We start from the raw sequence: 26813 nt of genomic DNA on the forward strand, positions 1-26813 counted from the left end.
CAGAAACTTACAGGGAAAGGTACGAGGACTCTAGTGGAGGGGAGGCTGGCAGGTAGGAACATATACATCAGAAAGGCACCGGTCGCCGCCTCCGGAGCCCTCCGCCATAGTGGTCCGTAAAAAGGGACTGTCCAATAAATCCTCAAGAGCCGCGGTGTGTGCGACCCACTGCGTAACAAGGAAGTCCCCTCTTGGGTTAGCAGGGTTTGCTCTTCTGGCATAACCGTTATTCAAACGACGAAATTGGTTTAAAAGGTAGGACCTGGTGGCCTTCCTCCTTTCCTCACGCCGGTGCCGGTCGACCTCCCTCTGGGCACTCCGAATCCGATCCTCAGTCTCCTCTTGCAGGAGCTGTCGGAGGATTTCCCGTGCGGTAGAGGCCTTCGGTCCCCCCCACCCCGGTTAGAGCAGTCCTCTTCCGAAGAGGAGCCAGTGAACTCAGGTGCTGTTGCCATGCACGTTAGGGATAAGGCACTAACCACATTCCCTAAACTAAAAAAAAATAAAATAAAAAAAGAGTGACTAGAGTCCTAATGTTAGGTCTGAGTTCACCTGTCGAATCCCAATCACCAGACGTCCAGACAAGGTAGTCTAAGAAGCAGTTTATTCAGGAAGCATGAGGTGTATAGCAGAAACTTACAGGGAAAGGTACGAGGACTCTAGTGGAGTGGAGGCAGGCAGGTGGGAACATATACATCAGAAAGGCACGGTTGGATACCAGGCCAAGCCTGGTTCCCATGATAGATTACAGTTATCGCGCCAACGGAGAGCAAGCCGTCATAACAAACCTCTGAGTGACTTGACCTTGAATCCAGCTGCACTCCCAGCCTGGAGCTCACAGCCCTGTACCTTCACATGCTGCAGCTTGGCCATTAACAGGAGCACCCCCAAAATCTCCAGATTTTTTCCCAACCTGGAGCTGGCAACCCTAGCTTCTGCAGGTGCCAACCTGCAGGTGCCAACCTGCAAATGGGCAAAATAAGCAACTTCCCATACACATGTTTTCTCCGTTGTGGCTACTCCTGGTTTTCTGCAAGCTATGCAAAACTGAACAATTCAAGGGGGCTTTTCTGCATAGGTAATAGGGTTGCATTGTACAAAACGTTCATAGACTTACTTGAACGAATGATTGGGATGGTGGTCTATGCTGCTGGGCATAGCTCATTGTAAGTAAGATTCGATTATGTCATTTTTGTACCATGGGCAGCCCATTCCTGAAGGGGGGGCTGGAGCTGCATAGGAGCTGGTGAGACCCCTACACCGGCACCCATGCCACTTGTGCCACACAAACTGGCACGGACGCTGGCATAGGGCGACTTTTGCCAGCCCCCCCCCCCCGGTAAACCATCGGCAGTGTGGCACTTGGTCTCCGGCGCTACCTCCTTCTGGCATTTTCCCAGCGTATCTCCCTGTGCAGTCATCCACAAGGGCATTCCCGGGGGCAAAGATGACTTTAGGCAGCTGCCTAAGCCCTCCTGAGCTGGGAATGCACCATTTTGCAGGTGTTCAGTTATGCCACCAAAATCATGATGCAGCCCTGTGGAACTCTATGAGGAGTTCCACGGTTTCCCCCCCTAAATTGCGCTTTCCCCCTCTTTTTGTGGCTTGCTCCGCTGGCAGCAAGCTGCTCTGGAGGCGGTGCAGCTGGGCTACCTCCAGGCACCACCTAACCATCCCCCGTTCAGGAAAGGGCACTGTATTCGGAGAACGTCTGGAGAATATATGATGTCAAAATTCAAAATCAGTTTTTTTTTCTCACTCCAGCTCATTCCCTCTTGCCTTATAGGTTTGAGGTTCTTGAGAGCACTCAGACTGTTAGAGCTTCCAAAAATACTACAGTTCCTCCAAATCATAAAGAGTGGGTAAGCCACAATCTAATATGTACTCTTTCCCTTTACCAACCTATCCTCCCTTCCCCCTCTGAATCTTGGCAGGTTTAAGAATAGGGATGATTTTGAATTTCTCTTCCCTGCTTAAATAAACAAGAGCCTTGTAAAACTTTAAAGGAGAATGAAATGTTATTCCAACTTTCATGGAGCCCACTTCTTCAGATGCAATGACTGGATCCTCACTATGCAGATATTTTATATAGGAGGTTTGGGAGAGAAACAAAAACATAACCTGTGGGATTAAGGACTATGTAATGCAGGAAGTACATGTGCATTTAATGGCCCCTTGGCCCTGCTATTTGATTATTTTTTTCTAACCTCCTATGTAAAATAACTGCCTAGTGAGGATCCACTCATTGCATCGGATGAAGTGAGCACTGACTCCTGAAAGAGTATGCTGAAAATAACGTTTTGCTAGCCTTTCAGGTGCCACAAGGCTTCTGTTTATGGTTGCTGCAACCAACTAACATGAATACCTTTCTGTAATTATTCTTTCTTGTGTTTTAAAAGGTTTTTATTTTAAGAAGAATCTTTTAAAACACAAGGAAAAAATAATTGCCCAAAAGTATTCATGTTAGTTGGTTGCAGCAAACATAAACAGGAGCCTTGTGGCACCTTTCTATAATTATTATCCCAGCTTGTTTCACTATTTGCCTATATTTTGTAGGTTTATTTATATTGGCCTGTAATTTACCACTCTGTTCAGTCTTCCTCAAGCCCAAAGAACCTTCCCCTAGCTGAAGCAGTTCTTCCGCTAGAAGTCAGAGGAAGTCATTTAAGGCAGAGGAAATGTTTTTATGATCAAATGTTGCTGAGTAGGGTGGTAGGATACATGATACTGTGTTGGCATACTCTACAGCTTTTATATACAATTTATATCAAGTTGCCAACCTCCAGGTAGTAGCTGGAGATCTCCTGCTATTACAACTGATCTCCAGCCAATAGAGATCCGTTCACCTGGAGAAAATGGCCACTTTGGCAGTTGGACTCTATTGCACTGAAGTCCCTTCCTTCCCCAAGCCCCGCCCTCCTCAGGCTCTGCTCCAAAAACCTCCCCCTGGTGGCGAAGAGGGACCTGGCAACCCTACTGCTGGATAATCCCTAAATGTAACTAGGTATAAATATTTATATAATATTTATACCTATGATATACATAGGACTGCCAATCACCCCCCTCTCTCCCACTATGGCCACTGATCTCCAGGCGACAAAGATTCGTTCCCCTGGAGAAAATAGCCACTTTGGAAGGTGAACTTTATGGCATTATAACTTACTGCAGTCCCTCCGCTCCCTAAACCCCACCCTCCTCAGGCTCCACCCCCAAAATCTCCAGGTATTTCCCAACCCAGAGCTGGCAACCCTATCATACACATATATTGTGAATGTTGTGAATGTTGTGCCTTTCTGATTTATTGATGCACAAAAAATGTTGATAAATGTGTAATTTTATGGGTTGGATTGAAATGGGGAAACCAATTGGCATGGAAGTAAAGAATAGTGGGTCCAATTTGTGCCAGGGAAAATTAAAGTGATGATTTTTGGTGGACTGAGATTTTTGAAAAATCTCTTCTGCCAAGTCACTGTTTTCTTGCTCTTTAGGAGGAAGATGAAGAGCTTTAGGCTGCACTCCTAAGAATACTTTCCAGGGAGTAAGCCACATGGAATAAAGTGGGGATCTACTTCTTAGACCTGTTTAGGATTACTCCCTTATATTCCTTGAGGCACAGGAGAAATCTTGCTGCTACCATTCTTCTGCCATCAGCTGTCACATTAAGACGTGTTGATTTTGTTGAATAACAGTCGTATATTCTTTTATGATTCTTGGGTGTTAGCCATATAGGGTAGGGGGAATCCACAGAACCAAAAAATCGAGATGAAAAGACAATTAATCCATCAATTAATCCACATTAGTCTCTCCACAAGAGAACAGTAGCAACACAGCAGCCTAGGAACACTCCGTGTACTCCCTGACGAATGCTGGGGGAAGAAGGTTATTTTGCTGCCTGTCCCTGTTCTCTGACTCATGCCATATCTTGCTTTGCTTGTCCAGTACATCCATCAAGCTGTCCAAACTTCTGGCTGTGTTTGTCAGCACTTGGCTCACTGCTGCAGGGTTTCTTCACTGGGTACGTATAGTGCCTCCTTAGGCAACTAGGAACAAGAACTTTTGCTGCTCGGGAAATGAGCCATGAACCTGAAGATCCTTGATTCACGTCTTCCCTCTGCTGCCTGTGTATCATCTGCATAACAGTAACAGTAAAAATGCTGCTTTTCTAATAGAATTTCTGTTTGTATGCTTCCCCCCCCCAAAAAAATTTCCTTCATCTCTGTCTTATCTCTACAGCTTTCAGCATTCTCCTTCCTTCCTGCCAGTGTGGTGTAGTGGTTAAGAGCGGAGCGGTGGGCTCTAATCTGGAGAACCGGGTTTGATTCCCCACTCCTCCACATGAGCGGTGGAGGCTAATCTGGTGAACTGGATTTGTTTCCCCACTCCTGAACATGAAGCCAGCTGGGTGACCTTGGGCTAGTCACAGCTCTCTATGTACTCTCTCAACCCCGTCTACCTCACAGGGTGTCTGTTGCAGGGAAGGGAAGGTGATTGTAAGCCAGCTTGATTCTTCCTTAAGTGGTAGAGAAAGTCAGCATATAAAAACCAACTCCTCCTCCTACTCCTCTCCTCCTCCTCCTCCTCCTCCTCCTCCTCCTCCTCTTCTTCTTCTTCTTCTTCATGCATTTTTGCCCTGTGCTTTCTCCAAGGAACTCAGGATGCCATAATTTACTTCATTTGTAGTTCTCACTGGGACTACAGATTAAAGGCAGTGTTATAAAACTGTATAATACATACCATAAACTATGCAATAAATACAAAAAATATAACACCTTGAAGCATTTTCACAGACATTAGACCTACATTTCCTTCATTAAAATGCCCTCTTTCCCCCCATTTTATTCTCACAACAACTCTGGAAGGTAGGTAAGGCTGAGAGAGAGTAGCTCAGCATTACACAGTGAACTTTATGGCAGTGTGGAGATTTGAACCCGGATCTCTCAGATCCTAGTCTGATGTTCTAACTACTATCTCACATTGCTTGTCTCAATATAATATCTCCTTCAAGCACAAGGCATAATTTCTTTTCATGTGCAAAGTAATGTGAATGATGCATGAGACAGGGAAATGGAGATTACAAGCAGACTACACCCACAGATGTATTTCCACAGATGCATTTCCAGCTAGCATCTGGATGTGAACTATTTGATTCCTCACCATAACAGAGGTAATTTCATTTGGATGAGTTAACCTTCTGAGGTTAACAAGCATAGAATGTTTAGATCAGATTTTGATGTTATGTTACAAATTCACACACACACTCCATAGCCATCCTCCCAACCCTCAAGGCTTGCACGTAAAGTATTTTACAGAAATAATCCTGAATAAGGGCCAGAATTCTGATCTTCACACCTCTGTGCACTAGTTGTCAAAACAAGGAAAAGATAAGCAGTCTCCTTTAAGCAGTGAACCCAGGGAGGCACATGTGTCCATAGCATTTCCTTAGGACCACCATGAGCCAACGTGGTGTTGGGATTAAAAGCAGCAGACTCTACTCTGGAGAAGCGGGTTCGATTCCCCACTCCACATGAAGCCTGCTGGGTGACCTTGGGCCAGTCACAGTCCTCTCAGAACTCTCTCAGCTCACACAGAGGCAGGCAATGGCAAACCACCTCTGAACATCTCTTGTCTTGAAAACCCTACAGGGTTGCCATACGTCAGCTGTGTCTTGACAGCACACACACACACACACACACACACACAACCACCATCATAAGAGTCATGTATCTCTGATTCCTAAACACAACCAGATGTTTCCATTTCTTAAGGAAAACACCCACTGTATGATTTCACCCCCTGGGAATTGTTCTGTCCATACATTTTGGCATCGTGAGTTTTGGTTGATGTATTTCTCCATTTTCAAATCATTTGTTTCTTGTGCAGATTGAGAATTCTGGTGACCCCTGGGAAGGTCCGAGCAATTTCCGACACTTGAGTTACTTTGAGTGTTTATACATGGTTATGGTGACCATGTCTACAGTTGGATATGGAGATATTACAGCCAAAACTACCTCAGGACGGTGCTTTCTCCTTTTCTTCATCATTGGTGGACTGGTAAGTTACATTTGTGTTTGGTAGGAATGAGCACATCCCTTCGCCCACTTTGGTTCTTATGGAATTTTGCTCTGTGCTTCATTTCAGCTCCTTAATTTTGGTTCCTCTGGTGGAATGCTTTAAATTCATTTTGAAATCAAACCATGCACAATTTGCAATAGCTTTCAGATTATTTTGTTTGTGTCTCCCCTTCCCTTTCTGCATTACTGCCATGCACATTGATAAAACATGGCAAAAAAAAGAACAATTTTGATGAGATTCTGAGAAAAGGCTGGTAAATTGTAGGGCGAAAATAAACAGAAATAGGAAGTTCCCAAAGAATACAAGATATGGAAAGTCGCAACTAATATATTATATGTGGGGAATTCTATATTAAGAATATTTGAGTCATGCTCTGCTATACTGAGACTATGCTAATGTGTGTTTTAATGCAATAATGTTTAGTTACACCCTTCTAAACCCATTGACTTCAATTTCACTCTTAATCATGATGTAACCAGTATGTCTGAAGTGATATGTGATGGTAACTGATAACTTATGGTGTAGAGTAACCTCATAGAGGAGTTACATAAGTCTTTTAGTGATGCAGGTAAGGAGAAAATCAAACCACAAGACCTGGTATGCCACTTTTTGGCAGCACCTGATAGGTGATTTGTGATGGACCCATTCATTTAGCTGGCCAATCAAAACATGGCTCAGTGGCAAAGCAACTGCTTTATAGCTCAGAAGGTGCCCGGTTCAATCCCCTGCATTTCTAACTAAAAGGATCAGGAAGTAGGTGATGTAAAAGGCCTCAGCTGGAGACTCAGGAGAGCTACTGGCAGTTAGAGCAGACAGTACTGACTTGATAGACCAACGATCTAACCCAGTATAGAACAGCTACATGTGTCCCAATAGCTATAATTGGTCAACTTTCATTTCAGCTCCGTATTTTTCTCTGTTACTGGGTGTGGCTTTGTTCTGATTATTGTAGCGCTGAAGCGTTCACCAAACATCCTGTTGTAAGCAGCACATTTACCCAGATTTATTGTGGTGTTAAAAGAGTCTACTTGAACCTAGGGAAATAACTGAATCGATATTTCTGTTATCCTAGATGCTGTTCGCAAATTTTATACCTGAAATAGCAGATATTGTTGGAAGCACTAAGATCTACAAAGGTTCCTATGTGACAATGAAAGGCAGAAAGTAAGTCCATTTTACTTTTATTCGTAGTGTGATTTAAATATATATTGTGTGAACTTTGTTAGCATATTTTTTTTCCAGTTTTGGCAGCAATCAAATATATGTATATTCCTTATTCTACCTAGGAGGTATAAGCCTGTGGAAGCAGGATTCAGCATATGCATCATGATCTAGATGAGGCATCATGCACAAAATGATGCTATCTGAAGAAGTGAGCTGTGGCTCATGAAAGCCCATACCCTGCCAGATATTTTGTTAGTCTTTAAGGTGCTACTGGACTCGGGCTCTTTTCTAAAACGATGCTCAGTATGTAATGCCAGCCTTATTGCAACACAGCACCAGCCTGAAAATTATTGATCATGTTTTTCAGTTGCTAAAAAGAAAAAGAACCGTTTAATTTCTGATCAATATTATTGCTGACCGAAATTAGATGATTTCATCATTCCATTCCATTCGTTGCCCATAGTTTTGCTATGAGTTCTACTCCTCCCAGATACTCTCACTAGAACTTCAACATGCACAATTCGCTCCAGCTTTCAGTTTCTTTCATTCATGTGTACCTTTTCCTCCTGATGTTACTGATGTACACTGGTGCATTAATAATACACTGCAAAAAAGCAATCTTGCTGTAATGTATGATCTCATCAGGATTTTTGTGCAATGTTTTACTGATTCACATATATATTCCAGTTCACCAGTTAAACACCACACACACATGGCTTTAAGGCAACATTTCAATACTGATATAAAAGCAAAACATCCATGCAAATTGGTAATGTAGAGCAACCAAAATAGAACACCTGGGTGCATTGGTAATGTAGAGCAACGGAAAGGTCGGCAAACAAACACATGCACAGTACTCTGTACCAATCTTGTAGAGGGGCATTTCCCCCCATTGCAAACAGCGAAGCTGAGCCAGGAAAAACCTGGTGCAGCAACACTGTTCCTGGAGGGCACGTTCCTAGCCCGGAGGGGCTGTGAAAGCTAACTAACATCAGCTCCACTGCCAGGAACTCACCCCCCTCCCATGCCACATGTCTCTTTGGGGATTTATGTCCCAGAGAGACTGCGCTGCCAGGGGAGCATCATGCAGCTCCACAGTGCTCAGGTGCCAACAGAACTGCCGCCGCCACCAGTGTAAGTGTTTTTTATTGCAGAATAAGAAGCACTTACACTGGCGGCAGGGTCACACCGCCTCCTAAACCCAATTGGTCCTGAAGCTCAGGAATGAACTCTAAGTCGGCTGGAATGGCAGCATTAAAATGTTTAAAATAAAATAAATTAAATACATTTCCGAATAAAGGAATTAACTTAGGGGAATCTGATCATCCTTCTCAAATAACTTTCTCACTGATTAGCAGTCTCTAACAAAGCCTAAATATTATTCCATGTCACTCCAACACTGCAATTAAGCATCCCTGGATAGCACATATTTTGGGAGTAGTTCACGTTCTTTATTATTATAGTCCACGATCAGTATAAAAATAAAGGAAACATTAATTACAAAAAGGATAAAAGCAATATACAAAAATGCATTAATAAACACAGGATAGTCCTAATGGATACCAGCTAAAACGATACATGTCTGACAACAAATTGGCACTTGGACACTCTCCTGGGCAAATACGAAAAATTAGGTCATTTCAGTAACTGAAATCACTGCCCCTCTTCATTGTTGAAGGCCCTTCCCACTTTTTTTGTGATTGGAGACCAGGGTGCAAAACAGGGCAACCAATCGTGTCGTATGGTGGTTCTTATCTGACAGAAGATATTCAAGCCTAATTTTATTAGATCTTCCGGGAAACCTTTCTAGCAATGGTCCGATAGTTGCTCTAAGAATTTTGTTATATAAGGTGCATTCAAAAAACACGTGCTCTATCGATTCGATTTGTTTTTGTGGGGAGCGCATAATCTCTGTTCGTAAGGGATTTTCTTGAATCTTCCCTCCAGTACTGCAGAGGGTAGGGTATTACTTCTAGCTGGTGTAAACTACTTCCTAGCCTTATTAGATTCCAAAAAGAATAAACAAGCCACCCGGGTTGCATATTTTGGGAGTATTTGAACTGTGGCAGAATAGCCAATCAGTATTTCTCAATTTGAAGAACAGCATTATGGGAGAGACATTTGTTTTCTGTCTCCCAGAGGCCTGTGTCCTAGGCTAGAAATGTGCTGTTGGCATTGAGGTTCTGATGCATACATAAGCCCTCTCCCCGCCTGCAATGGCTTCATTTCAGCGCAGAAGTCCTACGAGTTGATCTATTTACAGCAGCATCCAATAAGTAGGGAAGAAATCAAATTTGGGCTGCAATGGTAGATACGTTTAGATAAGAGTAAGCTTTATGTAATTCTGAGTACATATGCACGTGCATTCTGAACCCAGCTCGCTGAAACAATGACTTCCTTGCAGTAAACATTTGAATGATCACTTTGGCTATAAGGACCAGAGTTGGATTTGAGTTAGTCACACTACATTTTTTCAAACAGGAAAAGAAGCTATGCACATGTCTTGTTTCTGCAGGTTTATTGTTGTTTGTGGCGATATCACTCTGAACAGTGTAACAGCTTTTCTAAGAGACTTCCTATCTCAGGAATCAGGAATGATCACCACTGAGATTATCTTTCTGGGAGAGTAAGTATCAGTTCTTGTTTTATGTCCTTTCTTAATTTGACCACACTTCTCTGATTCTCGGGGTGGGGGGGCTTTTAACAACAATTACTCGGGTTGCCAACCTCCAGGTGGTAGCTGGAGAGCTCCTGGGATTACAACTGATCTCCAGGAGACAGAGATCAGTTCACCTGGAGAAAATGGCCACTTTGGAAGGTGGGCTCTATGGCATTCTACCCCACTGAAGTCCCATCCCTCTTTAAACTTCACCCTCCTCAGGCTCCACCCCAAAAATCTTCAGGCATTCCCCCCCAAGAGTAAGAAGTAAGCCAAACTGTTACTGCACATGTCTATCAGAGGACATTGGGGAGATTAATAGGAATGGTCTTGAACTCTTGTCCAAATGCAGCACATATTTGCATTTCACATTCTCTGCCAGAGTGCAACAGCAGCCCTATTAAGTCGTTCAAAGCGCATACACTCCACATGTGCAGAGGTACACTGGATTGAGCCTGGTGGCTCCATCCCCAGATATCTGTGTGTACAGATACAAGTGTGCAGATACAAATGTACAGATACAAGTGTACAAGTGTGTGCACATTTGTTTTTATGTGGGTAACTGGGAACCTACTTTTTTCTGTGCATGCAAAGCCCATGTGCGTTCACATGTATGCATGCAAAGTTCCCTGTAGACATTCATCTAGATGCATGGAGTTTTGGGGATAGAGCTGGTAGTCATGATCCTGCTCTGTAGTATGTGTGCGGAACTGCAAGAGCTTTAAACGTCAGGACAAAGCTAGTAGCACAATGCCATTATTAGGACCAATGGAAAAGTTGCAGAGAAGTGAACAAGCTTTCAGGCTCATCAAAGCACTTCATCAGGCTGGTTATGATACAAAAAAAAGGGAGAGCATCGGGAGGCTGGCGTGATTCCATCCAATCTGTCTCCAAACATCTTTCCTATGTAGGCAGGCCCCCGACCTGGAACTGGAAACTGTATTCAGATGCTATTCTGCCTATGCCTCTTTCTTCCAAGGCTCAGTAATGAAGAATGAAGATCTGCGGAGAATTCGGGTAAGGCTTCCCTTTCGTTACAGGGAAATCCTCAAACCATGAATTTACTTCCATGGAACAAAAAGAACAATGTATTCTTTATCCATAATGAGATGTTTTTTTTTTCTTTATAAAATGGGGAGAGCCCACAATGGCAGGGAATAATTAGCTATAAATGCATCTGCTATTAAAAGGATCACAGACAGCAGGGTTGAAGATGACTGGGGCTCTGGAGAGCCACTGCCAGTCTAGGCAAGATGGTTCAGTGCAAGCCCAAGGAAAGGGCTGTGGCTTAGTGGCAGAGCATCTGCTTGGCATGCAGAAGGTCCCAGGTTCAATCCTTGACATTCCTAGTTAAAAGAAGCATATGGTAGCTGATGTGAAAGACCTCTACTTGGAACCCTGGAGAGCTGCTGCCAGTCAGAGTACTGACCTTAATAGACCAATAGTCTGATTCAGTAGAAGACAGCTTCGTATGTTCATATCCTGAGTCCTCTTCAAGTTACATTGCCCTGGAGACTGAGCTTATAGAAATAGACAGACATCCAGACAATGGCAAGAAAGCTTGAGCGGTGACCCTCAATATAAAGATATAATCATGTTGGATGCCCCCCTTATACCATGAATTGCTTTTGTTCCTCAGCTGAAGGGTTATGAAAGACAGTATGGACGCTTTCACACATCCTGAATAATGCACTTTCAATCCACTTTCAGTGCACTTTAATGATCATTTGCAAGTGGATTTTGTCGCTTCGCACAGTAAAATCCAGCTGCAAGTGCATTGAAAGTGGATCGAAAGTGCATTATTCAGCATGTGTGAAAGTGCCCTATGTTTCAGTTCATAGTACAAATAACTTGCATCCAAGAAGTGCATTCACATTCCCCTTCTGCCATTGGTTCTCTGTCTAGAAAAGTGTAATGATAGTTGCTTTCTAGTACAGGACTGTTGTGCAGGGAAACATAATGAAGATTTCAAATTCCATTGAACAAGGATGTTAGATAACTAATTAAGAGTGTTGACTAACTTAGGGTTGCCAACCTCCAGGCATTAGCTGGAGATCTGCTATTACAACTGATCTCCAGCCAACAGAGATCAGTTCCCCTGGAGAAAATGGCTGCTTTGGCAACTGGACTCTATGGCATTGAAGTCCCCTCCCTAAACCCAGCCCTCTTCAGGCTCTGCCCCAAAAACCTCCTGCCAGGGATGAAGAGGGACCTGGCAACCCTATGAATGCTGAATCTGTAATCCTATGTACATTTATTGGGGAGAAGTTATGCTTAGTTTTGACTGGACATAGGTAGAACTGGGCTGCTAGCTTACTTTTTTTTCTGTTCCTCCCCCCCCCCTTGGGAAACAGATACATGAAGCTGACGCATGTCTCATCTTAGCTGACACATGTTCTGCCACACCCTACATTGAGGACACTAACAACATCATGAGGTAAGACAGGAGTGAAGAGGTGGTCCTCCACCCTGAAATTTGTCTTTTCATTCAAGAGGAAGAAGAAGAAGAGTTGGTTTTATATGCCAACTTTCTCTACCACTTAAGAAAGAATTAAACCAGTTTACAGTCGCCTTTCCTTCCCCTCCCCACAACAGACACCCTGTGAGGTAGGTGGGGCTGAGAGAGCTTGAAGAGAGCTGTGATTGGCCCTAGGTCATCCAGCTGGCTTCATGTGTAGGAGTGGGGAAACCAACCCAGTTCACCAGATTAGCGTCCGCCGCTCTCGTGGAGGAGTGGGGAATCAAACCTGCTCCAAACCACCGCTCTTAACCACTACACCATGCTGGAGTACCTGAAACCCAACCAAGTGGAATTTGATGCGATGTCTGTCTTGGCCATTTTACTGACAATGCCCTGCCATCAAAACGGGTCTCAGCCAAAACACACAAATGGGGGGAAAAGAACTCAATAATTCCTTCATTTGGACCAGGCTGAAGAGGAATGAAAATATTTGGATTGTTATGCTTTTTGTTAACTTAGCTAATAGCAGCTGTGACATTATTTAACACAGATATTTTCATTGTTTACCGTTGGATAAGTAATGATAAATGATGTGCAATTTTCTGGCCCACTGATAAACAGCTTTTTTTTTTTATGCAGGGTGTTGTCCATCAAGAATCGATATTCCAATGTCAGAGTTATAATACAGATCATCCAGTCTTCAAACAAGGTTGTATTGCATTATGCATTATCTTGTCTGTCCACTGATCAGATCCTTTTACTGCAGAAATTACACTGGAGCTGGAGATTAAACTGAACTCTTATGTCCTATTTGGGTTTTTTTTACACTGTACATTGTCTTATGGGCTTAGACGTGTGTGTAACTCTGGGCACTTTCACTTATATTGAATAATGCAGTTTCAGTCCACTTTCAATGCAAGCTAAGGATCATTTGCAAGTGAGTTTTGCTGTTTCCCAGAGTAAAATCCAGCTGCAAAGTACATTTAAAGTGGATTGAAAGTGCATTACTTGGCATGTGTGAAAGTGCCCTTAGGATTGCACTGATAAACTCTGTCTTAAATGATGTGCTTTGAACTACTGTGGGTGCTATGCAGGCTTGAGAAGGTTTTCAATATAAATCAACTAGATTCAAGTCCAGTAGCACCTGAGAAACCAACAAGATTTTCAGAAAATAAACTTTTGAGTCAAAGATCCCTTTGTCCGAGCTTCAGTTTTCAAACTCTTATACCTTGAAAATCTCATTGGTTGTTAAGATTTTACTGGACTCAAATCTAGCTGTTCTACTCAGCCCAACATGGCTACCCTCTGAAAATATAAATCAATAAATCCTCAAACTTTACAGTTGTTACATTGCCTTCAATGCCTTTAGACACTCAGAGATGGATCCTGATAATGTTTTAAATAAAATAAATTAATAAATAGTGGTGAGACTCACATGCAAGAATACTTCTGCTCATGGCAGACACTCTTCCATTGGTGAAAGAGCCACTTGTATTAGCGGAAAGCTCTTTGCTCAGAAGAAAGCACTGCCATTATCCAACTGGATCAGCTCGATCTGACACAGGCTTGGATTGTAAGCTTTGGTTTCACCTACATGACACATTTTTCTGGTGTGGAAGCAGTCCTCCAATGGCCAATATGTTATCCTGATGCCTTAAGGTTGCCAGCCTCTAGGTGAGGGCTGGAGATCTCCTGAAATTACAACTGATCCCCAGACTGCATAGATCAGTTCGTCTGGAGAAAATGGTAGCTTCCAAGGGTGGATTCCATGACATCACATCCCTGCTTAGCTCCTTCCCTGCCTTCTTCAGGCTCCTTCCCCAAATCTCCAGGAATTTCCCAAGCAAGACTTAGCAACCCAAAGGAGCTTTCATTTATGGAAGATCAGAATGTTAATAAGCTGAAAAGCATCTAGCACCAGGAGAAAGAAAGAAAGAAAGAAAGAAAGAAAGAAAGAAAGAAAGAAAGAAAGAAAGAAAGAAAGAAAGAAAGAAAGAAAGAAAGAAAGAAAGAAAGAAAGAGTTGGTTTTTATATGCTGACTTTTTCTTACCACTTAAGGAAGAATCAAACCGGCTTACAATCACCTTCCCTTCCTTGCCCCCCAACAGACACTCTGTGAGGTAGGTGGGATGGAGAGAGCTGTGACTAGCCCAACGTCACCCAGCTGGCTTCATGTGTAGGAGTGGGGAAACCAACCCAGTTCACCATATTAGAGTCCGCCGCTCATGTAGAGGAGTGGGGAATCAAACCCAGTTCTCCAGATTAGAGTCCACTGCTCCAAACCACTGCTCTTAACCACTGCACCGTGCTGGTGTAGTGCTGCACACTATACGATCCCTTCTGTAAGCGATGGAAATGGAAGCAAGGCTTCAGATCCAAAGCACCATTTCAAGCTATTTTAAAATTTAGTTTAAATGTTTTACACAAATCCTTCAGAATTTTATGATGCAGGTCTTCTTCTCCCAAAACCAAACTATTTTTTGTCAAATCTTTTACTCTCTAATGTGCAGTTATCATTCTTTTTCTTGTTTTCTCCCGACAGGTTTACCTGCCTAAACTCCCCAACTGGGACTGGAAGAAAGGAGATAGCATCATTTGCTTTGCGGAACTGAAGCTTGGATTAATAGCACAAAGTTGCTTAGTGCCGGGTTTGACCACCCTGTTGACCAGACTTTTTGTTCGGGAGAACACAAGGGTAGGTCTTGGGGACTTGCAAATTGCTGCCACACGGGAAGGACACAGGTGTTCAGTCCATGTTCGAGTCCAATCTACTCAGTGCTTTGTGCTTCTTTTCTCAGTTGCTGTCACTGCTAATCTGGACGGGGAGATAAATCAAAGGAGGTTTGCAAAGTTAAACTTGTAGAGCTTTCAAGCTCACATCTTGAGGACAGACACAGGTTTTGCCTATGCTGGCCTCCTTACCTTTCTTTCCCCCACTTTTTTGATACTTAGTGCAATTGTGCCAGAGGGGTTGGCCTGCCGGATTATGCGTCATCTATGGGTTTTTAAGATTTTATAATACATCTATCTTATTGCTTAATGTTAATTGTGTGTGTATGTGTGTGCATGCATGCAATGTAGTTGTTACAGTTATTACCCACCCTCAGCCTGACCTTAGCTGGGGAGGGCAGGTTAGAAATTTAATAAATAAATAATCTCTCATATTCATATCTAATACATGGTTATTCTCAACAGCAAAAGGGCAAGTGAGGGCTCTAACCTACTAGATGAATATCATGTATCTTGCTTCATCCATACGTATTTAGATTCCTATGGCGTACCCCTTCAAACATCCAACCTCCATTTTATCCTCACACAACAACAACCTTTTGGAAAAGGTTAGACTGAGACTGATTGCCCAAGGTCACCCGGCAAGCTTCCATGACAGAATGGGGAGTCAAACCATGGGTCTTCCAGATCCTAGTCCCATACTCTAACCACTGTGCAACACCACTCACAACTTCTTTAAAACGCTAAGATCAGAGTAGGAGATGGGTTTTTAGTTGCAAAATCAAAAGGAGCTTGATGGGTTAATCCCTCTCCCTGTTCTCCAAGGCACTCTGAGACTGCACAAGCCTCCAGTTTTGATTTTATGAATGAGTTAAGAGGCACAGTCTTTATGGTGTATATAATTATATATATTAATCTCAAGTCACAGCTGACTTATGACAACCCACTAGAGTTTTCAAGGTAAGAAACTAACAGAGGTGGTTTGCCAGTGCCTTCCTCTGCATAGCAACCCTGGTATTTTGGGGTGGTCTCCCATCCATATACTGGCCAGGGATTACTCTGCTTAGCTTTCAAGATCAGGCTAGCCTGGTCTATCCAGGTCAGGGCAATTATATATTAGAGGAACAAAAATTAAAATTGTCCACAAGCCCATCAAAGTCTGCCTTCTGGCTGCCTCTTAACCCCCCTTTTGTTAACAAGCAACATGTAGCTCAGAAATGCCCCTTAAAGATAAAGCACGATTCTATTGTTTTAGATAATTATTGCATTTTAATGTGTGTTTTGTCTGTATGCTACCTTGAGAGCATTGGCTATGACATAGTATAAATGTATGCATCTCAATAAATAAATCTGCACATCAGTAACATATTCTACAAAAATAATCCTCATGTAATGCATATGTATGATTTATCAAGGGCTCTTTTTTTTAAATAAGTGCACATGTGTGCATCAATATCACAGCTGGGAGGAAAGATGCAAATGAATAAAAGCTCCAGCAAACTGCACATGTTGTGGTTGCAAAATTAATTTTAGAAATTCTCTGAGTTAAGAGAGAGAATCCAAAACTGGAAAGGAACTAAAGTACTCTCAATTAAATGTTGGGTCCAATGGGGTTCAAGAAAGACAAGTTTGTAAATATTTATCTAATCAAATGTATATTTATAAAAAGCTTATTCTTTATATTCTATAATGTAAATATATTTACATCAGGGAAAGTTGCCTTTCCTTTCCTTGTCTGTTCCTTTACTTCAGTAGTCCATGGTCTTTATGCATGGGCACTTTGACCTATTTTCTCCGTTTGTCTGACTTGGTTTTTCATTGGAGTTATGCATGAGTTTTCCATCCTTTAGATATGACCTCATGCAATGTCCAGGTCTGTCCGATCCTGTAGTAACGTGATTCTTCGATCTCTCCTGAGGTCAAATCTTTCCCATTTCCATGCATAAGCCAAAGCACAGGAGAGGAGAGCTGGGGGCAGGGGTTCTCACAGTAAGCACTACAGCCAATTACAAAGCAGTGTTTTCAAGGAGCAGGGACTCAGATGCTTCCGGATTTTTGCTGGTGATTCTGCAGTACTCTGGAAACCCCAGGACTTTCTCCAGGGCAAACAACAACATGCAAGGCATTTTTAGGATTCAGAACAGAAAAGTATGAGTCAAGAGAGCCTTGAACCCCTGGTGAAACCCCCGTGCATAAAAGAAAATATTTATTCTAATAGTCCACTTTTTTCTCTCTCGCCCTTTCCCCTTCTGATTCCATCTCATATACAGTCTTCACTGAAGAGGTTTATCTTGGTTCTTGTAGGTTATCCGGGCTGTGTAACCGTGGTCTTGGAATTTTCTTTCCTGACGTTTCGCCAGCAACTGTGGCAGGCATCTTCAGAGTAGTAACACTGAAGGACAGTGTCTCTCAGTGTCAAGGGTGTAGGAAGAGTAATACATAGTCAGAAAGGGGTTGGGTTTGAGCTGAGTATTGTCCTGCAAAAGTATTGTCCTGTAAGTATCAAGATAATGTGCTAATGAGGGTATGGTATGTTAATATGGAACCATTGTATCCTGAAGTGATCTGTTAATGTGTGTAATCCAAAGCTAATCTGTATGGCTATTGTTGAATGTTGTCTTTGTCTGGAGGTTTTTCAGGGCAGGAAGCCAAGCCTTATTCATTCTTAAACTCTCCTCTTTTCTGTTAAAGTTGTGCTGATGTTTATGAATTTCAATGGCTTCTCTGTGCCATTTTGTCAGATTGCACAGAGAAGCCATTGAAATTCATAAACATCAGCACAACTTTAACAGAAAAGAGGAGAGTTTAAGAATGAATAAGGCTTGGCTTCCTGCCCTGAAAAACCTCCAGACAAAGACAACATTCAACAATAGCCATACAGATTAGCTTTGGATTACACACATTAACAGATCACTTCAGGATACAATGGTTCCATATTAACATACCATACCCTCATTAGCACATTATCTTGATACTTACAGGACAATACTTTTGCAGGACAATACTCAGCTCAAACCCAACCCCTTTCTAACTATATATTACTCTTCCTACACCCTTGACACTGAGAGACACTGTCCTTCAGTGTTACTACTCTGAAGATGCCTGCCACAGTTGCTGGCGAAACGTCAGGAAAGAAAATTCCAAGACCACGGTTACACAGCCCGGATAACCTACAAGAACCAATGAACTCTGACCGTGAAAGCCTTCGACAAGGTTTATCTTGATTTCCACACACACACACCCCGCCAATAATCACCAGATACTCATAGCCTTAACTCTCAGTGGAGAACACAGTCAAAAAGGAAATGCTTCCTAGTGTCAGCTAAGAACAAAAATATAATAGCTTGAGAGTGATAGTGTCCTTGGTCCTTGACAAGGGAAGTCCAACAGTCACATTGAAGGTTGACAAATTGGCCGAGATCCATCATAGAATGGAATGGAAGAAGCATGCCCATTCCTTTTTCTTAATACAGATCTGTCAGTACCATGTCTATTTTGGCCCTTATATGCCCTCCAAACATGTGAGAGAGTTCAGCCTCTCTCAGCCCACTGAAATCAATAAGCTGTGACTGGAATAAACTCAGCCTGGGATTGCTCTGGATGTCCATCAGAAATGCCAGCACTAGTCCCCAAATAAGACTTTTCTCATAAATGTTTATTGCAGAGCAAAAACATTTTGCTTGGACACTGGCATGGGATACAAGGCATGGACTATAATGTGCTGACTGGCTGCCTTTCCTATAATTTTGTTGACATGACCTTCCAAGAAGTTTGCCGGTAGGTGGTGGTTTTTCCTCAGCTTTCATTGCCTGACATTCTCTTCCTTTCTTCAGTTTGTTATGTAACCATTAGCCAGATAAGGTTGCCTGGCTTTTCAAACTGTGGACTAGTTGATAAGTCAGACATTATAACTGTGATACAAAGTATTCCACACACAGCCCTAATCATCTAGCCTTACCACATTCAAAAGGACCAGGTAGTAGGTGATGTGATAGACCTCTTCCTGAAACCCTGGAGAGCTGCTGCTAGACAATGCTGACTTTGATCATTCAATGGTATGATTCAGTATAAGGCAATTTCATTTAAAGACAGACCTTCAAAAAAAAAGGAGTAAAAAAAATAGTGCTTCCTCGTGACTAACATAAACTTCTAGAACTAGGGATGGCAACCTCCAGATGAGACCTGGAGATCTAGAATTATACCTGATCTTCAGACAATAGTGATCAGTACCCCTGGAGAAAATGCTGGTTCTGGAAAGTAGACTTTAAAGCCCACTGAGAATCCTCCCCTTCATAAACCCTACCCACCCCAGGCTCCAACCTCAAATTTCCAAGAATTTCCCAACTCAGAGTTTGCAACCCTATTTGGAACCAATGAACCAAGACTGTTTACAGCGCATTCCTGAAATGTGCTGGTGGGCCGACCCAAAGCCCTTAGGAGGCTGACGAAGGCCTCTGCCGGCGCAGGGGCCCATACCACCGGTGCCCGGAAGGCGCACGCCGGCTTGAGTGGTCCCAGCACCAGCGTGCAGGCCTGGACGCTGGTCCCTGGCTGCCGCCGCGGCAACACTGGGCCCAGACACCACCGCAGCTTCCCGCCGGCATCCAGCCATTGGCACAGGCTGTAGTGGCAAGCCAAGAGGTGTTCTGGTACCCCGGGAGGTGTTCCTGGGGGCTTTCCGGCACCAGCTGGGGGGCAGGGTCGATGTTAGTCGGCCTCCTGAGCCGAAATGGCTCAGGAACACTCCCTTTTTTTGCAGAGATGAGGGTTGCACGGGGTTTTTGCGCCAGGCAGAGGTTTTGGCAGTGCCGAAACCTCCTTAGGAGGCAACGCCGCTGGGTTGCCTCCTAAGCCCGGTGCAGGCATTCCTTTCAGGAATGCGCTGTTAGTGTCTATGGCTTGGTTCAGAAATCACCAAAATCAAGGTTAAGTTAAATTAATGATGGTTTGTGTGATCACCCAAAAGTGGGCCACTCCGCTAACTATGGTCAGTTATGGTGACCCCATAGGGTTTTCAAGGCAAGAGACATTTGGAGGTGGTTTTCCATTGCCTCCCTCTGCATGGGCTCAGAGAGTTTTGAAAGAACTGTGATCGACCCAGTTCTTCATATTAGAGCCCACTGCTCTTAACCACTACACCACACTTGCTCTAGTGTGTTTCAAAAGGCAGTAACTCTAACCATGTCCTGAACATCCCAGGTTTCCCTCCTTGCCTATTTATACATAGCCATGTTTTTAACATCAGCTAATCTCTTTTCCTAGAATATGCTTTGTGAAACTGGATCTCATACTGCTTGCCATCCAGTTCAGACAGGGTCTTTATGCCAACAGGTAAACAATGGAACGCTTTTTTTTATGAGGTTCATCTTAGAAGTAGCTACTTACTCCTCCCCCCTCCCAAAATCAAAACTACCTATGTGCAACTTGAACTGCCGTGCTGGGACTACTAGCGACTCATTTGTCATGAGGATGATGCCACCTGGGTGGGCTGGGGTGGGTATGAAGGTAGTATTGAAGGAAAAAACGCATGGATCCTTAGAGCTTTCTACAGGACTTGCAAAATGGAACTGTTCCACCAGGCCTATGGTTAGGACAGCCTTGGTTTTCCATCTGCATTGGCATGGCCTCCCTATCTTTCCCCCCACCCTCTGCTTGGATTATTACCAACTACTATGTGGGGGCTCTGGCTGCCCATATGCCTTGCTGCAGCTCAATCTTCTATAATGAGTGTGCGTTAACTTGTAGATTTTATTATAACCATTGGATGTTAAAGGGGCTGGAAACTATTCGGGTTTTTTAATGTAAAGTAGTGTTTTCATGATGTTTTATTGTATTTATAATTATTGTATGGAAAATTGTGAGTTGCCCTGAGCCTGGCCTTGGCTGGGGAGCGAGGGCAGGATATAACAATGAATGAATGAATGAATGAATGAACAAATGAACAAACAAACAAATGGGGTGAAAGGATTAAACCTCATGCCCCCAGCTGCTGCTTCACTCCAAACCATTCCTCCCCCAAGCTGTTTTTCTTTTGATGGCAGAGCCACTGTAGTCTGGCCAAGGGATTGTGTGTGTGTAAAGTGCTATCAAGGGTTTTCAAGAAAAGAGAGGTAGTTTGCCATTGCCTTCCTCTGCATAGCAACCCTGGAATTCCTTGGTGATCTCCCATCCGGATACTAACCAGGGCTGACCCTGCTTAGCTTCCAGAGATGTGACAAGATCAGGCTAGCCTGGGCCAGCTAGGTCAGGATGGCCAAGGGATTAGCAAGCACATAAAATCACCTTTCTCATTTTCTCCCACTCATCAATCATTAAAAAAAAAAAACAATCTTACTTCTTCTTACAAGATCTTACAAGGTGTTGTCATCATCCAACATTGGTAAATAAAAACCAGTGGTATGGGTTAAAAAATGATGCTAAAGTGGCACTAATTTTTGTTTTCATGTTTGCCCACAGCATCCTGATCAATCCACCTTCGACTGTTAGAATCCAGTACAACACCATGGGCTTTTTCATTGCCAGATCTGCAATCGAAGTCAAAAGGTACCTGCCTTAATTACTTGCATTAAAGCTGTGGCATTGCATTGAAATATTGAATCATTAACCTTTGGGTTGAATTTGGGTGCCTTTTAAGAAGAGCAAGTGTTTTCGTGGGTGTATTCAAAATCGTGAGTTTCCTTTGAAAGTTTAGGAGAGGATCTTTCACATAACTACCAGTGGGTATGGAGGAAGTTCAGTTAGTAGGAATGCTCACCTCCAGGACATGTTCCAGTCAGCAGAGTTACACAACAATTGGGCCACCTAAGAGGACTGTGCTGATTGAACTGTCTTGTACTTGTTTACATCATTCACTGGTCTGGGAGAAGAGCAAGCTTTGCTTTGAAAGGATACAGCACAGTGGCTCCTGTTTGATGTTCTTATCGGGACTGTGTATTAGGCTCAGGAGCAAATACTTTGTTTGCATATGCTGGCAGGCAGCACTGCAAGCAGTAGAGTTGCCAAGCTCTAGGTAGAGTAGCTGGAGATCTCCCGCTATTACAACTTATCTCCAGCCAATAGAGATCAGTTCACCTGGAGAAAATGGCCGCTTTGGCAATTGGCCTCTATGGCATTGAAGTCCCTCCCCTCCCTCCTCAGGCTCCGCCCCAAAAATCTCCATGTATTTCCCAACAAAGACTTTTACCATATGTGGAACGAGAAATGCCTGGTGTTCAAGCTGGATTCAGAAGAGGAAGAGGCATTAGAGATCATATTTCAAACTTATGTTGGTTAGTGGAGCAGACAGGAGAATTTCAGAAGAAAATTCGTTTGTGTTTCATAGATTACAGCAAAGCTTTTGACTGTGTGGATCATGAAACACTTTGGCTGGTTTTTAAAGGAAATGGGTGTGCCACAACATCTGATCGTTTTGATGCACAACCTGTATTCTGGATAAGAGGCCACGGTTAGGACAGAATATGGAGAAACAGAATGGTTTCAATTGGCAAAGGTGTTAGACAAGGATGTATTTTATCTCCCTACCTCTTCATTCTGTATGCAGAACATATCATTAGGAAAGCTGGATTAGATTTAGAGCAAGGTGGAGTGAAAATTGGCAAGAGAAACATTAACATTTTGAGATATGCCGATGATACTACATTACTGGCAGAAAATAGTGAAGACTTGAAACGACTACTGCTGAAAGTTAAAAGAGAAAGTGCCAAAGCAGGATTGCAGCTGAACATCAGGAAGACAAAAGTAATGACTACAGGAGAATCACAAAACTTTAAGGTTGACAATGAGGAAATTGAAATGGTTGAAGACTTTCTATTTCTTGGTTCCGTCATCAACCAAAAGGGAGACTGCAGCCAAGAAATCAGAAGGAGATTGAGACTGGGAAGGGCAGCCATGAAGGATCTAGAAAAGATTCTTAAGTGTAAGGATGTGTCAGTGGCAACCAAGATCAGGTTAATTCATACCATCATATTCCCTATTACTATGTATGGGTGTGAGAGCTGGACAATGAAGAAAGCTGATAGGAAGAAAGTAGATTCTTTTGAAATGTGGTGTTGGAGGAGAGTGTTACGGATCCCCTGGACTGCCAAAAAAACAAATCAGTGGGTTTTAGATCAAATCAAGCCTGAACTGACCCTAGAAGCTAAAATGACTAAACTGAGGCTGTCGTACTTTGGACATATTGTGAGAAGACAAGAGTCACTGGAAAAGACAATCATGCTAGGAAAAGTTGAAGGCAGCAGGAAAAGAGGAAGACCCAAGAAGAGATGGATTGACTCTATAAAGGAAGCCACAGTCCACACTTTGCAAGTCATGAGCAAGGCTGTTAAGGATAGGACACTTTGGAGGACATTGATTCATAGGGTTGCCATGAGTCAGAAACGACTTGACAGCACTTAACAGACACACACATTTCCCAGCCCAGAGCTGTCAACCCTAGGATTCAGCAAAGGAGGAATGAAGGCAAACTAATGTGCTGTGTAATTGGTAAAAGAGGGAGAGAGAAAGAGAGCCCAGCAGCACAACTGGATGAGTCAAACAGATCAGTGATGGGGATGGATCTGAGAATTGTCCATGAAGTTAACTCCGCCCCCTGCTATTATTTATTTTATTATTCATTTATTTACTTTCTTTATATCCCACCCTTCTCTCCCAGTGGGGACCCAAAGCAGGTCACACCGTTCTCCTCTCCTTCCTTTTATTCTCATAACAACTCTGTAAGGTAGGTTAGGTGAGGAGTGTATGACTGGCCCAAGCTTTCATGGCAGCATGGGGATTCAAACCTGGGTTTCCCAGATCCTAGTCTGAAACTTTCACTTTTTCTCTTGCATCCAGCAGTAAGAGAAAAAAATGTATTCTTTAATAAGATCAATTATCTACGATTTGAGGGAATTCCTGGACTGAACACCTCTATGACCTAATTAGGGTTGTGCTTATCGATAAACCCAAACTGAAAATAAACCTGAAATTAGCCATTTTGGCAATATTCGGGTTCCGGTTTTACCAAATACCAAAACCTGGGAATAAAGCCAAAGACGGATAGCCAATCTCCAAATCTGCCGAATTGGTATTCGGCTTTTTTCGGCTTCGGCTTCCCCCAAGTTTTTCCCCATGGAATTTTATTTAATGAGCTCGGGGGGAGTCATTTTTGGAGGTAGAGTTCCCAAATTTTTAGGGTAGCTTCAAGGAACTCTCCTTGCATGAACCCTAAAAGTTGGTGAAAATTGAGTCAGGGGGTCCAATTTTATGGGGTCCGGAAGGGGTTGTCCCCTCCTCCATAGAGAAGCATTGTAAAAGACTGCAAAAAGGTGATAGAACTGTATGTATGATTGCAACAAAGATTGCTTTTTTGTGGGGTTTTATTAAAACATATAATGCAGGTCAGTAACACCGAAAAGTGGAAAGAAGGATCTAAAAGCTGTGGCAAAGCTGTGGCATATAGATATAGATATATCTATCTATATCTATATTTATCTATATCTATATCTATATCTATATCTATCTATATATACACACACATATACACACACACACACACACATATATATATATATATATATATATATATATATATATATATATATATATATATATATGACTGCCAACATTTTAACTCATTCCTTTAGTTGTCCCTTTTATGTTACTTTGATTTCCAGCAAATTACCAGGTGATGTTATTTACCTCCATGCCATCCAATGCAGAAGTCTGATCTTGTGCTCTCATCAAATAAACCTTTGTGCAATACTATCCACGTTGTCTTCTCTTGGCTGTTCTCTGCATTGTTAACTTTATTATCTCTTTGTGTTGCCTAGGGCTGGTTATTACTGTCAAACATGCCACAGTGACATCAGTGATCCGGATGATATGAGAAAATGCCGTTGTTCAGGGACATCTGGATCAAGTGCACCCTTGTTTTCAGCTAGTGGTAATTTGTATTTTATAATTTATTATTAGGTCTATGACCGCAGTCTTGGACCAAGGGAGGAAGAAAGGAAGGGAGGGGAAGACGAGGGAGGATGGGAAGCATAATACATAGTATAATACAATCTTAAGTTAACAATGCTAAAAATTAGGCATCAGCCCAATAAGTAAAATTCCTAAAATAAACTGGGGTGGAGTGAGCTGACTAAAAGTTGCCAAAGGTAGGCGTTGAGAGTTCTTTCTTCTTAAGAGCAGCCACTCTGGCCAAAAAGCGGGCAACATTTGATGTGGCTGCACCATTAGTTGAGTCGCCAAGCAAAAAAGGCAACACCCAGGCATGTAGAAAAGGTTCAAGCTGGTGAGGATTGGGGCAATAAGGGCATCTCTGTCTTGAGACCAGCGAGGACAGCGGAGCATCAAATGGTCCAACGTTTCAATTTCGCCCGTGTTACATGGGCAGAGACGGTCCGGAAAAGGAATCCCGGTATATCTGCCCAACATGACCATGGATGGAAAGGCATTTAAATGAGCTAAAAGGAGAGCCTGACGATGTGAGAAGACTGAAACCGTAGAGTGGAATTCTGGAAGCTTCTCTAGTGGCTGGAGTCCCAAGACCCTTGTTTTCAACTAGTAGTAATTTTTATTATAGAACTGCATTACAGAGGGGCCTAGACACATATCAATCAGATACCAGGCTGTAGCCAGCCTTCTTCCATAGGTGGGACATGCAGGCCTGGTGGCAAGAAGGGCAAGTCACAGCTGATTTATGGGGTCCCCTTAGGATATTCAGGGCAAGAGATGTTCAGAGGTGGTTTGCCATTGTCTGGCTCAGCATCACAGCTAGGGTTGCCAGCTCCAGGTTGGGAAAAACCTGGAGATTTTGGGAGGGGAGGGCAGGATTTGGAGAGGGGAGGGACTTCAGTGCCATAGAGTCCAATTGCCAAAGCGGCCACTTTCTTCAGGGGAACTGATCTCTGTCGCCTGGAGATCAGTTGTAATAGTGGAAGATCTCCAGCCACCACCTGGAGGTTGGCAACCCTAATCATGACCCTTGGAGGTTGCCCATCCAAATACTCACCAGAGCCGACCCTGCTTAGCTTCTGAGATCTGATGAGATCAGACTAGCCTGAGGCTATCCAGGTCAGGGAGAAAGGCAGTTATATGGTAAATTTGCACAGGTTTTCCACTGGAGGTTGCGGTGCCTCTTCCTTGCTAGACAGGGTTTCTTTATTATCAAATGAAGCTTCAAAAATGGAGCGGGTATTTCCTTATAACCTACAAACACTTCCCAAATCCTCTCGCTAGGCACATGTATTTAACAGAGCAGTCCTAAGCAGAAATACACCGTCCAAGGTCCATTGACTTCACTGGACTTAGAAGGATGCAACTCTGTTCAGGATTGCACTGTGAGCGTCTATGGGAGCAATCCTAAGCAGGTCTACTCAGGTCTATCCAATGGGCCTTACTCCGAGCAAAATGCTCTTCGAATTGCACTGTATGTATCTGTTTGCATCAGAAACACAGAATTTGAACAAGAACAGTTATTTTTAAACTTCAGACTCATTTACCTTAAATCAATGAGTATAAATTAGCCCTTACATCACTCAAAGCACCCTGGCATGCTTACAATCATAGCAGCAAAAAGCACATTTTTCCCAGCAATTAAGTCTGACAAGGGCAATAACAATTTTGAAAAGTGTACCCTGAGGCAGGAGGAATCTTTGGTGGGCAAGGCTCTCATTCTTTAAATGGAAGCTGTCATCTCACAAGTTTAAAAGCATGTTTTCTGGGCGGGGGGAGAATACTTAGTA

At 43.0% G+C, this 26813-nt stretch overlaps 1 protein-coding gene across 1 annotated transcript in view; it reads left to right on the forward strand.

Moving 5' to 3' along the window:
- The window catches only part of KCNU1 (potassium calcium-activated channel subfamily U member 1), a 102336-nt gene that overhangs the window by 10641 nt on the left and 64882 nt on the right, over positions 1–26813 (forward strand). Inside the window, exons 6-18 of the mRNA XM_056860894.1 lie at positions 1787–1862; positions 3940–4015; positions 5881–6051; positions 7145–7236; positions 9752–9862; positions 10807–10912; positions 12250–12332; positions 12996–13065; positions 14900–15056; positions 18726–18864; positions 20350–20418; positions 21544–21630; positions 24894–25006. Coding sequence (XP_056716872.1) covers positions 1787–1862; positions 3940–4015; positions 5881–6051; positions 7145–7236; positions 9752–9862; positions 10807–10912; positions 12250–12332; positions 12996–13065; positions 14900–15056; positions 18726–18864; positions 20350–20418; positions 21544–21630; positions 24894–25006 — 1350 coding nt within the window. The remainder of the gene's footprint in view (positions 1–1786; positions 1863–3939; positions 4016–5880; positions 6052–7144; positions 7237–9751; positions 9863–10806; positions 10913–12249; positions 12333–12995; positions 13066–14899; positions 15057–18725; positions 18865–20349; positions 20419–21543; positions 21631–24893; positions 25007–26813) is intronic.

Source organism: Euleptes europaea, chromosome 14, assembly GCF_029931775.1.
Source record: "Euleptes europaea isolate rEulEur1 chromosome 14, rEulEur1.hap1, whole genome shotgun sequence".
Taxonomy (NCBI): domain Eukaryota; kingdom Metazoa; phylum Chordata; class Lepidosauria; order Squamata; family Sphaerodactylidae; genus Euleptes; species Euleptes europaea.